Here is an 18,521-nt window from a genome sequence, read left to right as displayed (position 1 = left end):
TAGCTTGAGAGAAGGGGCGAGCTGAATTTATTTAAAAGCGAAACTGAAGTACCAAAGTTGTAAATCGCTTGCCTCAGAAGTCATTGTAAAATACTTTCTATAAGCAAAAACGAAACTAACTCCATTGCTAGTAGTTCCACTTTCTCAGTGTTGACAACTGAAATATTTCTGCCTCTTGGTGGGTCAACTGAAATAAACGTTTAAAAATAATGAATAATTTTATTCTACATAAGCGGCAGCCAAGATAACAAATAAACATAATAAACAAGAGAAATTTTAAAAAGAAAAAAAAAAAACAGAAACTTTCCCATACCGGGAGTCGAACCCGGGCCGCCTGGGTGAAAACCAGGAATCCTAACCGCTAGACCATATGGGAGGCGTCGAAACAGGCGCCTTCTCAGCTCCTCTAGTGATGTCAACCCTCTTCAGTTATCTCGAAATAGATAAGTCAAACGTTCTTATATAAGAACTCCCAACTCTTTCCAGACTGCCACTGAATAACTTCAGCCCCACTCTAGACTCTCCAGCTTCCCAGCCGCAGACTCTCGACTTTTGCTGGACAGTTATGGTGACTGCAAGCAGAGGCTTACACTTACCTCTCTCACCTGCGGTGCGCGCTCTCCTCTCAGCAGTCAGAACAGCGCTGGCCCAGCTCTGGAGACCTCCGGCACGCGCGTGCGCGCAGCACTGTGGCAGCCTTCTCAGCCCCCCTCCCAAAAAAAAAAAAAAAAAAAAACTTAACTGCTGGCTGAACCCTCTCGGCTTCGGTAGCTAAGTGACGGAGACTGACGTCCAGGAAAGCGGAAGACGTCGGTCTGGAGCCCCGCAGTTTCTCAGTAGTTGAGTGAGTAGGACGGGAAGCGATTCTGCAGTATTCGGGGCTGCGTCACGATGTGAGTGTGCGCGAGCCTGTAGCGGCACTTGCAGGTCTGACAGAGAGAGACTCAGACCGGGCTGGGGAGGTGGGGATTATTTTTCCGGGACAGAGACCGAGGATGAGCCATGGGGCCTCAGAGAGCGAGCCGCGTATGGGGGCAGGGGCCTTTACGGCCTCGATGGGAGGTGCGAAGTGGAAGGGGCATGTGTAAAATTAGCTAAAAGCAACGCAGCGGGGAAACTTCTATGAAAGAGTAGTTAAAGATGCAGAATTTCAGCCTTAGGCGGATATGTTTAGACGTGCGCAAACGTTTTGCAGTTATCTCTGCCTGACCAATTTTGTTGGCCCTTGTTGCTAGTTTTAACTTTGGGTGGGGTAACGGACCTCATTGCCTTCTGGAAAGCACTAGATAAGAATGTTTGTCGGGGCTACAGCGACTCGTAGAGAAGAGCGGCTTGGTACAGGAGTAAATGTAAATGCTATTGGCTTGAAAGTTATTTTTATATGCATTGTCAAAGTAATACAGAAAGTGATTTAAAAGAAAAAGGGAAGAACGATGTAAACTAATAGTTTGACTGGTGGGGTTATTTGCTATATGCCACAGCTGCGGGATTTAGCGATTGGCAGGATAGCCCTGACCTGCCCCCGATGCCCCTTTCTGCCGTTGCTCTCCAACTTCATACAGCACTGGCAGTCACAGTTAGTGTTACTTTAATTGATTCCATGAGGTTTGAGGTATTTTATGGTGTTACAAGAGCTATGTGGTGAATATTGAAGAGTTGCGTGATTACCTGACGGTCCCTTAAAGTCAGGTTAAACAGCTCTGTTGCTGATTCAGTGTAAATTTGAGCAGGGTCATTGTACATCTGGTTCAGAGTACTCTGTATGGTAGTATTTTACACATCGTTTTAATACTCCTGAAGCAACTAAATGATCCTCCTGGAACAAAAAGAGCCTGCTTTCCAGTACCCCGTACATGTGGCTGTGGATATGCATGGACGGGGGGGGGGGTTAGAACATCCTCATTTCCCTGCTTACTTTCAGGCCGATACAGTACAGTGCGCTCCGGAGCGCACTGTTAACCTGCCCTTGAACGCGCGTTTTCCCTTACCCCTTATTCAGTAAGGGGAGGAAAACGCGCGTCCAACCCGTGGCACCTAATAGCACCCTCAACATGCAAATACATGTTGATGGCCCTATCAGGTATGCCCGCACGATACAGTAAGTAAAATGTGCAGCCAAGCCGCACATTTTACTTTAAGAAATTAGCGCCTACCCAAAGGTAGGCGCTAGTTTCTGCCGGCACCGGGAAAGTGCACAGAAAAGCAGTAAAAACTGCTTTTCTGTGCACCCTCCGACTTAATATCATGGCGATATTAAGTCTGAGGTCCCTAAGAGTAAAAAAAAGTTTCTGCCGGCACCGGGAAAGTGCACAGAAAAGCAGTAAAAACTGCTTTTCTGTGCACCCTCCGACTTAATATCATGGCGATATTAAGTCTGAGGTCCCTAAGAGTAAAAAAAAGTTAACAAAAAAAAAATTTTTAAATGGGCCGGTGGCTATCGGGCCGAAAACCAGACACTCAATTTTGTCAGCGTCCAGTTTCCGAGCCCGTGGCTGTCAGCGGGCTCGAGAACCGACGCTGGCAAAATTGAGCGTCGGCTGTCAAACCCGCTGACAGCCGCCGCTCCGAGCTAAAAGGAGGCACTAGGGACGCGCTAGTGTCCCTAGCACCTCCTTTTGCCCGTTTCTACCGCACCACCTAATTTAAATACTGTATCGCGCGCACAGGCAAGTGGTCATTCGTCCGCTCTCCCGCGGACTTTACTGAATCGGCCCGTATATGTTCTCAAAATTTGACGTCTGGTCCCAAGTTGCAGAGGAGGAGAATGAGATCTGATGTACAACCTGCCTTATCAATGGTGAGGGGGAAGGATCTGAAGAGATTAGAAGAACATTAGTTTATGGGTGTGAAGGGAGGAGGCAGAAGTTGAAAGGACCTAGTAGATTAGCTGGGTGCATGTGGGGGGGGCTGGGGGGAACAGGAGTTTGTGGGGCCGATGTAATAAAACAATGCGGCAAAATGGGCACTCATACTGAGCGCCTGTTTTATTAATGCACGCACAGCCACCTCTCCTGAGCATCCTATGAAATAATCAAATGAGCTGACATGCTAAAAAGGACATGCATCCCCAGCACTCCAAAGCATCAGGTTCCCAGAAGACGTGGCTATGAGTGGGTTAGGAAAACGGATGCTCAATACGAGGTCAGTTTTATCCTGCCACTTCAGATATTCATAAGCTGGCTGATCCAACATCACTTGAGAGAGGACATCTTACATAATTACATGAGGGAATGGCCAGCAGAAAAATTAAAACTATATCATGATTAATGCAAAAATAGTAAAATGGACAAATTCTTGACAGTTCATTGCTGTAATATGCTGAATCTACATAGTAAGAGGTTTTATTTAAACAGGAACCACAGAAAGCAGTATTGTTTTGGATTTTATTTGAGCCCTGCGCACGATGGTTAACTTAACACCAGCTCTGGGGTTGGTGTTAAATTTGCCGTGTTACAAAAGGTGCATTTGCCAAGAAGTGATTTTCTGCATCGGGAGGTAATAGATAATAGCCTCATCTAAATGAATTTTACATGTGATGAGTGCTAGTATCTATGCGTGAGTTTGGATGCGCTAATCCCCTTATTGCATTGGGTGTCAGCCTCGCACGTCCAGTCGCATGTTAAACTCTGCGGTAGGCTGAGCACACTTAATTGCAGCAACCCAAGAGTGAATATATGTAGGTATGTATGTGTGTGAGAGAAGGGATTAGCTTGCAGGCTGAGAGAGCATGCTAGACTTTGGGAGAGGGGAATGAGAGAAGAGCAAGCCTGGAGCCAGATGGGAGATATCTCCTACCCTACTCTTTTTCTAGAACCTAAAACCTTCCCAGCCCCCCCAGATATTATCCCCTTCCATTGTCGATCCAGGATCCTTTCTTATCTTCTCTCTTCATCCCTTGTCCTCTTTCCATCTCCTTTCACTACCCCTATTTTTAACAAAATTTTTAAAAATGTATTTCAAATAATGTTTGACAATTGAATTGGGTATCAGAAAATGTTTGGAAATAGATCATTTACCTTGCCGAAGCAGCATTCACAGCCTCTTTGGGGAGGGAATGTTAGTTATTGCACAACAGCGATGCCCAGAGGCTGGATTGCAGGTTTTGTGAAGGAAACATGGTCCCTGGCCAGTGACTAGGCTACATGTGTTGGGAGGGGATGTAAAATAGGGGGCAGAATCTTCAGTTAGTTGCTATTAGTGCCAGACCTAGTTTAAACTGAACTGAAAGCTGAAAGGAGCAAAAAGAAATTGCAGGGTTAAAAAGGAAAAATTCACATAGGGAATCACTAGAATGCATTGTTGTCTGTTTAGATGTTCACTTAAAAGGAGAAGATTTTTGAATAGATAATTCATGGAGCCATCTCTTATAAGAGATGCCTTCCCTTGTTCCCAGTTACTATATGGGCAGTTATTTAGTTTTATATAGCATATTTTCTTCCAAACAAAAGTCCAACATCTCTTAAATGGTATCACAATACATGAGAAACATGTAGCCATTCGTGCCAGTTTTTCAGCACAGAGTGATTACATGAGAGCTTCAGAAGGCCAGAGGGCTGTAATACGATTGTGTAAAGTAAATGAGAGGAGAGCCTTTTAATGAGCCATTATTTCACTTCATAGTTGGAAAAGAGTGAATACATTTTTCATCTTCTTAGCCACTGGGTTTACCATAGAAATTTTTTTTATTAAAAAAAAAAAAAAAAAAAAAAATTGGTTATGCTAATGGAATACAGTGGAGATAAAGAGTAATGACTGTCCTTCTTTATGAGTGTGAATACTGCTATCTATTCACTCTTTTTTTTTTTCTTCAGGCTAGGTTAATCCCTCAACCATTTTATATCCATAGGTTATGTTATCTAACTTGCCCCATCATTCATCAAAATGCATTATGGCGTTAATGTGCACGTTAACACCATAACACATGCAAAAGGTATGGTAACACATGGCTCGAATGCAAATTTTTGAGGGGGCTGGGATCAGGGGAGGAGTTTGGGTGGGATTTAGTTAAAGTAGGGGCAATATCGCACCATGCGATAGCATAATGCATGCTATTGCACGGTTTTAACACCAGAAATAATTGCACCTTTTTTAGAACATAAGAACATAAGAACATAAGAAATTGCCATGCTGGGTCAGACCAAGGGTCCATCAAGCCCAGCATCCTGTTTCCAACAGAGGCCAAACCAGGCCACAAGAACCTGGCAATTACCCAAACACCTAGAAGATCCCATGCTACTGATGCAATTAATAGCAGTGACTATTCCCTAAGTAAACTTGATTAATAGCAGTTAATGGACTTCTCTTCCAAGAACTTATCCAAACCTTTTTTGAACCCAGCTACACTAACTGCACTAACCACATCCTCTGGCAACAAATTCCAGAGATTTATTGTGCGTTGAGTGAAAAAGAATTTTCTCCGATTAGTCTTAAATGTGCTACTTGCTAACTTCATGGAATGCCCCCTAGTCCTTCTATTATTCGAAAGTGTAAATAACCGAGTCACATCTACTCGTTCAAGACCTCTCATGATCTTAAAGACCTCTATGATATCCCCCCTCAGCCGTCTCTTCTCCAAGCTGAACAGCCCTAACCTCTTCAGCCTTTCCTCATAGGGGAGCTGTTCCATCCCCTTTATCATTTTGGTTGCCCTTCTCTGTACCTTCTCCATTGCAACTATATCTTTTTTGAGATACGGCGACCAGAATTGTACACAGTATTCAAGGTGTGGTCTCACCATGGAGCGATATAGAGGCATTATGACATTTTCCGTTTTATTAACCATTCCCTTCCTAATAATTCCTAACATTTTATTTGCTTTTTTGACTGCTGCAGCACACTGAGCTGACGATTTCAATGTATTATCTACTATGACGCCTAGATCTCTTTCTTGGGTGGTAGCTCCTAATATGGAACCTAACATCGTGTAACTACAGCTAGGGTTATTTTTCCCTATATGCATCACCTTGCACTTGTCCACATTAAATTTCATCTGCCATTTGGATGCCCAATCTTCCAGTCTTGCAAGGTCCTCCTGTAATGTATCACAGTCTGCTTGTGATTTAACTACTCTGAATAATTTTGTATCATCTGCAAATTTGATAACGTCACTCATTGTATTCCTTTCCAGATCATTGATATATATATTGAAAAGCACCGGTCCAAGTACAGATCCCTGAGGCACTCCACTGTTTACCCTTTTCCACTGAGAAAATTGACCATTTAGTCCTACTCTCTGTTTCCTGTCTTTTAACCAGTTTGTAATCCTGGCGTTAGGCTGTGCGATATGCCCAAAATGGCCATAACGCAATTCGTGATAAATTTTTGAAATTGCATTTTTGCCATTTCTGGACTTGGAGAGGGAGAAGGGAGAGAGGAGTGGAGTGTAGAGAGAGAGCCTCTGGGGAGGGCCTCACTGTGTGCATCTATTTATCTCTATAGGAGGGCCACCTAATAGGTCGATGTGAGGTGTTTGTGGTGGTTTAGGGGCCAGTTTTGCATGTAGAGAGAGACGTACGAACAGCACTGTACACCTTGGTGAAGATTTGACATAATTTGGAGTGAGGAAAGTCTCAAAAAGATGAACTTTCTACTATGTTCTCTCACCCTAGCTTGATGGACTCTATGGTACCATCAAGCTAGGGTGAGATAACATAGTACAGAGGTAAAGTAGGTAGTTAAACTTAAAGGGCATCTTAAAAAATGGAAAGCAGATCCAAATGAAGAAGATAGGCAAGAGCATCAGCATTGACAAGTTAAATGTAACATAGTAGTTAGGCCAAGAGAAACTGAGAAAAAGTTTACCAGTGAGGCAAAAACGAATAAAACCTTTTTCAAGAACATTCGAAGCAAAAAGCCCGTGAGGGAGTCATTTGGGCTACTAGATGACCAAGGAGCAAAAGGGGTGCTCAGGGAGGACAAAGAAATAGAAAAACTGAATTAATTCTTTGCCTCAAGTCTTTATAGAGGAGGATGTTGAGAACATACCTACACCTGACGCATTCTTTAATCATGGAGATTCTGAACAACTAAAATACCAGTAATTATCTGTGACAACGAAGGATGTAATAGATTGATCGAAGAGTGACAAATCTCTGGGATTGGATGGCTTTCGCTCCAGAGTTTTAAATGAAGTAAACCATGAAATTGCTAACTTGTTACTAGTAATCTCTAACCTATCATTTTAAAAATGACACGATTCCAGAAGACTGGAAGGTGACCAATGTGACGCATAAAGGGCTCTTGAGGTGATCCTGGAAACTATAGACTGGTGAGCCTGACGTGGATGCTAAGCAAAATGGTAGAAGCCATTCTTTAAAAAATCACTGGCCATATAGAAAGACATGACTTAATAGAGAAATCCAGGCACTTAAATGACTTGTGAGAAGTTCAGAGCAGTTGAAATTATTGGTCCAATTTTTATTTTAAAAGATCTCTTTAAAGTGTTTTTCAAAAAATTGGACCAATGATTACAACTGCTCCAATTCTCTTTGAATGTGTACATTTGGTTTACTTTTTTCCAAACTTATATAGCATTGATTTTGTATATTAGTGTTTAATGGAGAAGTCAACATGATTTTAGCAAAGGAAAGTTTTCTCTTACCAATCTTTTAGAATTTTTTGAATGTGCAAATAGGTGATAAAGGTGAGCCAGTTGATGTAGTTTATTTGGATTTTCAGAAGGTATTTGACAAAGTCACCCATGAGAGACTCCTCAGGAAATGTAAAAAGTCATGGGATAGGAGGCAGTGTTATATTGTGGATTGGTAACTGGTTAAAAGGCTGGAAACAGAGGATAGGACTAAATGATCAGTTTTCCAGATGGAAGAAGGTAGTTAATAGAGTACTACAGGGATCAGTACTGGGACCTATGTTGTTTAACATATTTATATATGATTTTGAAAAGGGAACAAAGAGTGAGGTGATCAAATTTGCAGATGGCAAAAATATTCAAAGTTGTTAAAACCAGTGAATTGCAAAGATCTGCAGAAAGACCTTATGAGATTAAGACTGGGCAATGGCAGATGAAATTTAATGTGTAAATGTGCAAAATGAGGGCATATAAGGAAAAATAATCCAACTACAGGTACACAATATTTGTTTCATATTGGGAGTCATTACCCTAGAAAAGGACCTGTTCTGGGACCACTGCTTTTTAATATATTTATAAACGACCTGGAAATGGTAACAACAAGTGAGGTGATAAAATTTGTCGATTACACAAAATTATTCAAAGTTGTTAAATCGCAATAGGATTGTGAGAAATTGCAAGTGGACACTGCAAGACAGGGCATGCAAATAGAAAATGAAATTTAATGTGGACAAGTGCAAAATGATGCACTTAGGGAAGAGGGACATTCCAGGTCTAGTGGACCAATTTAGAAAATCATCCACACTTGACCTCCTTCAAATTGAATTAAATTTTGTGTGGATGTTCGCTAAGGCCTCAAAACAAAACTAGGCAACATTATTTGGCTGAATCTCTATTGGAAGAGCTAGAGGCAGCTGAATGAAGGTCACTCTTAGAGTACTATGCTCCGTGCAACACAAAATGGCCACTTTGTCCGGGCACTGCAGCCAAACACCATCTGTTACGGGCCTGAAATTTTGTGGTGGATGTTCGCCTCAGTTTAAGCAATTCTCATATGTAGTGTCTTACCTTTTCTTGTTTTGTGCATAAATAAAAGCTTGGAAACCTGTGGCTGGTACTTTTGGCTGTCTGGAGTGACCCCCTAGGCAATGGGGTTGTCAATTTTGCTGAATTGGCAGTGGCTCAGCCACTACCGACCAATGCAAGGTAACTAATCAGCATCAAGGTTTTGCTCTGACTTTGACTAATTTATGAAAATATGACTAAACAAATGTGTCGAAAGCTAAAACTGTGATAAGCACAGTAAACTGAGCTACATTGTAAAATTTCACATCTCTAGCTCATTTGCATGTTTTACAGCTGGGTGCCAAAGGCAGCTCTTTTTAACATAATACATTTACGCATGCAAATGATACTTGTCTTTAGGAGTGTAATTCTGACTAAAGCAAGGCTGGATCCAAGATGAAACAGAGTGAGTTGTAGCAAAAAAGATGCTCTATCAAATGACATTTGAAAGAAAAAAATTAAAAACTACACACTAGAGATGTTTGCAACCAAAAAATGGTAAAAATTTACATAAAAAGGTGACATGTCTTTATGTAACTATATCTTCACTTCCAGTTGGCTACAAAGCCTCCTAGTGAAAATCCTAGATGTAGGTCATGGGCCATGATTACTGATCCAGTTATGGGTTGAATTGAAGTATACATCAGGAGCAATGAGGAGTTAAAGAAGGTCTTAAATTTCTTTTGTAAAATTTGTCACATAATTTGCTGGCCCATAATAAGGGAGGCAAGCTCACGTTATGTTTCAAACTTTGCACTGGGACTTACCACCAGGGGTTGTACTAATCCCCAAAATTTCAGGCCCCTGAGAGGTGTTGTCAAGCTGCAGCACCTGGATATCATGGCCATTTTAGTTTGTGTGGGGCTTGGTACTCAGAGGTGACTTCCATTCAACTGCTTCTAGCACTCCAACCAATGGAGATCCAGAAGAAAAATTTAGTACGGTGTTTGAGACCCTGGAGATCATCAGTGCAAAATTTGAGTTTGAGCGTGGACCCCTGGTCCACTTAATACGGAATGATCCAAATTATAGCTATACAATGCAATGTTCCACATTAGGAGTCACCACTCAAGAAACGGATCTAGGCATCATTGTTGAAAATACGTTGAAATCTTCTGCTCAGTGTGTAGCAGGAGCCACGAAATCAAACAGAATGCTAGGGATTATTAGGAAAGGAATGGAGAATAAATTGGAGAACATCATAATGCCTCTGTATTGCTCCATGGTGTGACCTCATCTTGAGTATTGTGTTCTGTTCTCGTCACCATATCTCAAAAACCATATAGCAGAATTTGAAAAGGTATAGAGAAGGGTGACCAAAATGATAAAGGGGATGGAACAATTCCCTTCTGAAAAGCTAAAGAAGTTAAGACTCTAAAGCTTGGAGAAGAGACGGCTGAGGGGAAGTATGATCAAGGTCTATAAAATAATGAGCAGAATGGAACGAGTAAATGTTAATCAGTTGTTTACTCTTTCAAAAAGTACAAAGGCCAGGGGACACACAATGAAGTTACTGGGTCTTACATTTAAAACTAATAAGAGAAAATATTTCTTTACTCGACACATAATTAAACTATGGAAGTCCTTGCTAGAGGATGTGGTGAAAGTTATTAGTGTAGATGTGTTTTTAAAAGGTTTGGAAAGTTCCTGGAGGAAAGGTCCATTAACCATTATTAAGGTAGAGTTGCAGAAATCCACTGCTTATCCCTGGGAGAAGCAGCTTGGAATCTAACTACTGCTTGGTATCCTGCCAGGTACTTAAGAACATAAGAAATTGCCATGCTGGATCAGACCAAGGGTCCATCAAGCCCAGCATCCTGTTTCCAACAGAGGCCAAAACCAGGCCACAAGAACCTGGCAATTACCCAAACACTGAGAAGAAACCATGCTACTGATGCAATTAATAGCAGTGGTTATTCCCTAAGTATAATTGATTAATAGCCATTAATGGACTTCTCCTCCAAGAACTTATCCAAACCTTCTTTGAACCCAGCTACACTAACTGCACTAACCACATCCTCTGGCAACAAATTCCAGAGCTTTATTGTGCGTTGGGTGAAAAAGAATGTTCTCCGATTAGTCTTAAATGTGCTACTTGCTAACTTCATGGAATGCCCCCTAGTCCTTCTATTATTCGAAAGTGTAAATAACCGAGTCATATCTACTCGTTCAAGACCTCTCATGATCTTAAAGACCTCTATCATATCCCCCCTCAGCCGTCTCTTCTCCAAGCTGAACAGCCCTAACCTCTTCAGCCTTGCCTCATAGGGGAGCTGTTCCATCCCCTTTATCATTTTGGTTGCCCTTCTCTGTGCCTTCTCCAGCGCAACTATATCTTTTTTGAGATGCGGCGACCAGAATTGTACACAGTATTCAAGGTGCGGTCTCACATGGAGCGATACAGAGGCATTATGACTTTTTCCGTTCTAATAACCATTCCCTTCCTAATAATTCCTAACATTGTTTGCTTTTTTTGACTACTGCAGCACACTGAGCTGACCATTTTAAAGTATTATCCACTATGATGCCTAGATCTTTTTCCTGGGTGGTAGCTCCTAATATGGAACCTAACATCGTGTAACTACAGCAAGGGCATATTTTTCCCTATATGCAACACCTTGCACTTGTCCACATTAAATTTCATCTGCCATTTGGATGCCCAATCTTCGAGTCTTGCAAGGTCCTCCTGTAATGTATCACAGTCTGCTTGTGATTTAACTACTCTGGCTTGGCCACTATTGGAAGCAGGATACTCGGCTTGATGGACCTTTGGTCTGACCTAGTATGGCAAGACTTAAGTTCTTAGAATCTTGGATTCCTTGTGGAAAATACATTGAAATCCTCTACTCAGTGATTGGCAGCAATCAAAAAAGCAAATAGCATGTAAAGGAATGGAGAATAAACTGGAAAATTTATTGCCTTTTTATCAAGCCTTGATTTTGACTGTACTTTAAGTATTGTGTGTAGTTCTGGTTGCCCTATCTCAAGAAAAACATAGCAGAAGTAGAAAAGATGCAGGGGAGGCTGACAAAAATGAAAAAGGGGGTAGAAATCTCTCCTATGATAGGTTATGCAGGCTAGAGCTCTTCAATTCGGAAAAGAGATGGCTGAGAAGGGGACATGATAGAAGTTTATAAAATCATGAGTGGGGAAGAATGGGTAAGTAAAGGTAATTAGTTTCACGGAATGACCAATGTTTTGATATTTCAAATAAAACTAAAACATTGGACACTCCATGAAACCAATAACCAGCAGATTCTAAACATCGTAGAAAGTATTTTCCGCAGATAAGCAATCTGAATTAGCCATGATGTCTGGGAACGACCTCTAAGTGACGGAGTTCCTCAAAGCACACAGAGCTTTGCCCTGTGTGCATGTGAGAGTTATATACCATGTGACTCCCAGTCTGCCTCAGTCTTGTTCTTCTGTGCTGCACTGTGCATGCAGAGTACTCCTCTCTCTTACCAAATTACTACTTTACTACAGGAATGGCTCCATGTGGTTGAGTGCTCTCATATGGGTAAAGGATTACCAATGTGACCTCAGGTTTGGCCCGGATTTACTCTGGGCTTGGATTTAGGCTGGCACCCCATGGAGGAGCAGGAATCCAGGAGAACTTCACTATTATTCCTAGGGTCAGCAGTTCAAGATCCCGTGGGTCCTTACAGAGTTCTCTCTCCCAAAAGCAGGAGGAAAGAACAGCAGCCCTTGGCAGAGCATTGGACCTACACCCCGTACCTGGGCATTCCACCTGGCCCCAGCTGGGACACCCCGAGAGCAGAGACAGAAAGGGCCTCCTCGGGAGAGCCCTTTGGTGACCAGAGGGGCCCACTCAAGAGCCCCCCATGCTGCTGAGGCACCAGGTGCATTGGAGATGCGCTGTCTTATGACTTAGCACAAACTCCGGATGCGCATGACACCGATACATGATGCCAACAAATATGGGTCCAAATATGGCGAAGTACAGGCTCACCATGCGTCAGCGAAGAGTGCGCTGAAGCATGACTCCACGCATAAGAGAACCTCAGATCAGGTCCTGTGTGTTTCCGCTTCTCTGGCAGACAGGGGCTTACCACCTCCAGCCCCGGTCACAAGGAGCGTTCTCCCCCCCGCCCCCCACCCCAGGGTAGAAACTGGCTTCCGGATACGGACCAAGTTTCAGGCAAGGGGATCATCCCGTGTCCTCCCAGTCTAGCCTCTGTATCCAGACCTAAGCAGTCTGGATTCTACCTTCAGGAGCCCCTGGAGAAATGTCACAGGTAGGCTCCCAACGTGGAGGGGGTGCACTCAGAGGTTTGGACTCGATTGTTTGCCTGAGACACAGTCTCCCAGGAGTTCTCCAAGGGAGCCTGCCTCCCCCCCCCCCCCCCCCCCCCCCCCCCCGAATGGAAATGGGCCTCCCAGGTGATATCCAGATTTCCCACTTATGAAACCAGTTCCTTACCTCAATGGAACAATAGCACAATGGAAATCGGGTGGTGAGCGTTCCTCCCCTTCCCCCCCCCCCCCCCCCCCCCCCCCCAGGTAGAATCTTACCTTCATCGGGGGAAGAGGGCACTAGCCAGGATGGTGGTCCCTAAACATATCCCCACATTCCTAGACTCTCCGGATTATCTCTGACGCCCGCCCCCGCCCCCCCCCCCCCCCCCCCCCCCACCGAAGAACAGCCTTACCCTATTCCCCTGCTGGAAGATCTCTCCCACTTACAGTTCATGGAGAAGGTGGGAAATACTTTCAGCATGGAGGCCAGGAAGGTGCCAGACCCCCTGCGGAGGTCCTTGCCATACTGAGAACATTGAGACATTGGCGGAGCCAACCGCCTTGTCTTCACATGTGATACGGGATGCAGTGATGATGAGTCTCCCGACTCGGGGCCCACAACATCTCAGAAGTTAGATCTTGAGTTCCAGATGTGCCAATCTTCATTCTACATTACAGCCCAGCTCCCGCTAAGGTAAAAAAAAAAAAGGGGGGGGGGATCACCCCTCCAGGGTGTGACAAGTATCTGGGCGACTTCAAAAAGCGTACATCCCAAGTGGGAATGCCAAGGTATTTGTGAGAGTGCCTTCACTCCTCGTAGCCCAGGTCATTGCTGCCGCTCTGGACAACAACCACCCAGAACAGCAGCAGCATGCTATGCGGGGAGGCCTGCGCCGTCTATGAGGCACTTGACACGTCAGCTAGAATTGCCACAGGAGCCATTATGGCCAGACGTATGGCACGGCTCTGGGCCAGTGTTGTCAGGGAGGACGTGCAAGAGAAACAGCTGAACTTCCCTGTTCACCGGACAACTTGTTGGAGATAAACTTCAGAAGACGGCAGCCCAGATGAAGGAGCAGAATATGGAGGTACAGTCCCTTGCTTCCCTAGGGACCAGTGTACACCAGAAGACACTACCGGGTTCTCTGGAGGTCTTATACTCAGGTACACAGGCCATACCCTTCCTTCACTCACAATCATATCAATAATCTAAGGCCCTGCCACCCTAACAGCTATAGGGCTGCGGCCAACAGCAAAATGCATGCCCCAGTGGGGCCCCTCGGATACCACTAATCCTAAAACCCAGCAGGGGTTTTGAGGGCTCCTGAGCCACCTCCACTGTACCAGTGGGGGGTGGCCTGTTTATTTCTACCAGCCTGGGGAAGCAACCAGCATCGACCATTGAGTACTCCAGATCATCAGGGAGGGCTATGCTTACATTTCAGAACACCGAATCTTCCTCCTTGCTTACGATGGCACAGGGACGGTGCTGACAACAGCTTCGGCTTCAAGTCCTCCAGAACGCACAACAGTGGGGCATCTGCTGAGACCCTGCTTCCCAACGAAACCAGGGGTTCTACTCCCTGTACTTCTTCGTTCCCGAGAAATCTGAACGCCTTTGCCCAATCTGGGACCTTTGGGCTCTGAACAGGCCCATCACCAGGGAGAATATCAAGATGACTTCCCTCCAGTCCTTTTCTGCCTAGTTACAATTCAATGACTGGGGGTGTGTGCTAGTTCTTAGGGATGCATACTCTCGCATCCCTATTCGCCATACCTGAGGACAGTACCTCTATCCAGATCAGTGGATATCACTTCCAGCACAAGGTACCCACATTTGGATTTTTGTCAGCCAGGAGGGCCTTCACCAAGTGGCCCAGCAATGGTAGTGACCCATTTCAGGAATTGAGAAATACAGATGCTTCCTTGCCTCAACAACTGGCTGCTGGTAACCCTGGATCCATCCACCCTGCATTACAGCCGGTTTCGTCTAGTGCCAGGAAGTGTTGGGCTTACTTATCAACCACGGGGAGTCCAACCTGCAACCGATGCAGACCCCTCAATTCATCAGGGCTGCAATCAACATGTTACTGAACAAAACAGCTCTACTGGCCTGCCTACAGTAAGGCCTGAATTCGCAGTGGACGCAACACTTGTACCCCTTGCCACTCCAGGTCAACATCACGACAAACATGAGAAGGGACCTTCAGCGGAGGTTGCGCCCGACGCAACAGGTCAGTCTGACCGCGTACGCTTCAGATGAGGGGTAGTTGCCCACATGAAGTAGAGACAAACCCAAGATCGATGGTTGGATTGGGAGAGAACCCAGTGGATAAATCTTCTGGAGCTACAAGTAGCGGGACGCTTCACGTACATTCAAATGCTCCCTTTAAGGGAAGACAGTCATAGTCCACACAAGACAACCAGGTGGCAAATGTATAAATAAGCAAGGAAGGAAAGTCCAGTTCCTGGAGGCTCTGCCAGAAAGCCATACATATCTCGAAGGGCCTCATAGCTCTAGAGTGGCCCAACAACCGTGGTCTGCCATTGGGTCCACCCATCCATTGGGTAGCTAGAGACCCCTGAGCATGCATGGGACCCACGATCTCAGGAGGGAAGATCTTTTTCCACCTCATGCATCACTCCCTGCGTCCACAAGCGGGGAGATTGAAAGGACAGTATTCACACATCTTAACTCACCGCTGCAGATCCAGGAAGTGTTGATGTCTTCCAGGAAGTGTTCCACCAGAAAGAACTACCGGGACAAATGTATCAGACACTCAAAGTGGTGCAAAATACACAGGGAGGACCCCCCCCCCCTCCTGCTCCCAGGAACGTCGGTTAGAATACTCTCTCTCACCATACTGGGCAGGATCGGCGACTGCATCTGTTATAGTTCATGTTAATATCAACGCAGCCTATTCATAATGATGTCCTGGTGTCAAGTCACCCGTGGATTCCCAAGTTCATGAGTAGTATCCTCAGGCTGTGCCCACCAGTTCAGAAGCCCTGGTCCCGTGAGACCTAAATCTAGTCCTAGAGCAACTGATGCTCCCACCCTTCGAACGTTTGGATAGCAGGTGTCTGAGAGATCTCTTCTGGAAAATTCTCTTCCCAGTCACCCTCCCCTCAGCAAGGGGAGGTCAGTGAACTACAAGCGTTGGTCCACTATTCATTATACCTGGAGTCTTGCCACGTTAAAGTGACATTACAAACACATCCCTCCCTCCTTCCACAAAGTAGTCTCATTGTTTCATTGCAACCAGGCTGTCGTCCTACCAACCTTCTTTCCGAAGCCACCAAAGACTGAAGCAGAGTAGCGGCTTCGCACATGGGACTGCAAACGTGCCAGCTTATTACAAGCACTGCATACATTCAATATCCAGGGCTTTCAACTCTTCATTTCCTTCAACCCGAGCGCCCTGGCTTCAGGTTTCCAAAAGAATTCCTAGTCTTGGATCTCTTAATGCATCTGTTCTGCTCCAACAAAGGATTAGAAGCCCTAAACACTGCACCGAAGGCCATCAATTCAGAACAATGGCGACGTCCATCGCTTACTTAAGCAGAGTGCCTATCCTAGACCCATGCAAGCTGCTACATGGTCGTCGCTCATACCTTCGTTTCACACCACTGCCTCGACCAGTAGGGAACCACGGACGCGATGGGCCGATCCATCTCCCTGTCATGATCAAAGTAAAGAGACTGTCCGCAACCAAGCACCAGGTTGAGCACACCTCCAAAGCCGGAAGGAACGGTGCACCACTTCCAGGCGCCCTCAGGTGGCACTCAACCTCCAGCTAAGGACTCCCAGACATCATGGCTAATTCAGAATGCTTATCTGCGGGGGAAAAAGTAAGTTTGCATACCGTAAACAATATTTTCTGTGGATAGCAGGATGAATTAGCCATGTTATCAAGCCTGCCTCCCTGGACAGTCTCCACTCCAATTCCATCCAAGCTTGGATAACAGACTGAGGCAGGCTGGGAGTCACATGGTTATATGACAGCCACATGCATACAGGACAAAGCTCTGTGTGCTTTGAGGAGCTCTGCCACCTGGAGGACGTTCCCAGACATCATGGCTAATTCATCCTGCTATCCACGGCAAACACAGTTTACGGTAAGCAAACATTTTGCTTTTTTTTTTAACTCTGTACACTATCGAGCTGTGGAATCTGTTGCCAGAGGATGTGATTAAGGCAACTATCGTAACAGGGTTTAAAAAAAGTTTTGGACAAGTTCCTGGAAGAAAAGTAACTAAAACATTATTAGCCAGGTAGACTAAAGAAAGCTATTGTTATCCCTGGGAGTGAGTAACAGGAATTAGATCTACTTTATAGGATTTGTCAGGTACTTGCAACCTGGATTGGCCTTTGTTGGAGACAGTATGCTGGGCTCAACGGACGATTGTCTGACGCAGCCTGGCAATTCTTGTGTTCTCATCGCATTATGGTGTCGTCTTTTTTTTTTTTTTTTTTAATTACGGTGTTGTATTAATGACACTTATTTTGTGCTATACTATAGCTCCAAAATGTCATTCCCCATTTTGTATTTATGCATTTGGCTAAATAGGAAGATTGCAAAGATTTTGAGCAGTAATATCACCTCAGGAATTAAATGAGTATCTGAACAGAAAAGGACAATATTTAATGATGGTAGTATTGTAATATCCAACTGAACTATCTAAAGCAATTTTTTTATAGTACTACTTGATTTAAGAAAATATTTTCCTGCATTAAGTTAAAGACAAAATCACTTGTCTTTCACCCCAGGAGTGATGTTTAGAGGGTGAAACCCTTTGTAGTTGAGCAGGATTCAGGGAAGCTTGGGCATGCTGCTGTTACTCTTATCTTTTTCCCCCCTCTGCTTTAACATTGCAAGGAAGAGTATCCCTATACTCTGACCCGCTGAGACAGTGCTATTTCAGCACACTCAGTCTGTGCTGTGATCTGTTACTTATCTGCATTGTACAATTCATTTATATTTTTTTTGGTTTATTTTCAGGGCAGACTACTGGAAATCACAGCCCAAGAAATTCTGTACTTACTGCAAGTGCTGGATAGCAGACAATAAGCCTGTATGATGATATGTTACTGAATTTGAAGTACTCCTAGATTTGGCATTTTATTACCTTATTCTTGTTTTTTCCTCCTGCTTGTGCTACTTTGTAAATACATAGCTAATACCTGCTGAAACTTGAGTGATGAAGAATTATAATTGAATCCAGCACCCATGTCAAATCCCCCCTCCCCCCCCTCTTCAGTCCCACATGAGCAATAACCCACTCCCAGACTCTTCCTCTGTCCCCCCTTGTACTTGTTAGTCTGTGTTCAGCCTATCTTTTTCAGCTTACCAGGCCCACTGTCTGTTGGTTAATGCCACTGTGCTTTACAGATCAGTGCAGTGTTGCTGATTATGCACAGCAGACAGCATCCCCTGGCAACTCTGCACGTACTGCGCAGTGCCTCCTCCCTCCTCCCCAACAGACACCACCATGTGTATTTATATGTAATACTGCACCAGAAGAAAAACAAATAATATCTAGTAATTGTTTGGGCTGTTTATAATGAAGCAGATCAGCTCCAGACCAGAAGAAATTTTGGTTGTAT

At 44.4% G+C, this 18,521-nt stretch overlaps 2 protein-coding genes and 1 non-coding gene across 3 annotated transcripts in view; 1 reads left to right on the top strand and 2 right to left on the bottom strand.

Annotated features, from left to right (window-relative positions):
• ELF1 (E74 like ETS transcription factor 1) overlaps positions 1-708 on the bottom strand; it is a 520,762-nt gene extending 520,054 nt beyond the window's left edge. The window contains exon 1 of the mRNA XM_029602968.1: positions 597-708. The gene's annotated coding sequence lies outside the window, so the exon portion shown is untranslated. The remainder of the gene's footprint in view (positions 1-596) is intronic.
• Positions 305-376, bottom strand: TRNAE-UUC. The gene has a single exon. It is a non-coding gene; the product is annotated as a tRNA-Glu (tRNA).
• A 55-nt stretch (positions 709-763) lies between the features above and the next one.
• Positions 764-18,521, top strand: part of WBP4 (WW domain binding protein 4) — an 80,459-nt gene continuing 62,701 nt past the window's right edge. The window contains exons 1-2 of the mRNA XM_029603179.1: positions 764-893; positions 17,917-17,989. Of these exons, the coding sequence (XP_029459039.1) occupies positions 892-893; positions 17,917-17,989 (75 nt within the window). The 5' untranslated portion in view covers positions 764-891. The remainder of the gene's footprint in view (positions 894-17,916; positions 17,990-18,521) is intronic.

The sequence above is a fragment of the Rhinatrema bivittatum genome, chromosome 5 (genome assembly GCF_901001135.1).
Source record: "Rhinatrema bivittatum chromosome 5, aRhiBiv1.1, whole genome shotgun sequence".
NCBI classification, from domain to species: domain Eukaryota; kingdom Metazoa; phylum Chordata; class Amphibia; order Gymnophiona; family Rhinatrematidae; genus Rhinatrema; species Rhinatrema bivittatum.
The sequence above is the reverse complement of the archived record's forward strand: the minus strand, read 5'-3'. Positions and strand labels throughout refer to the sequence as shown.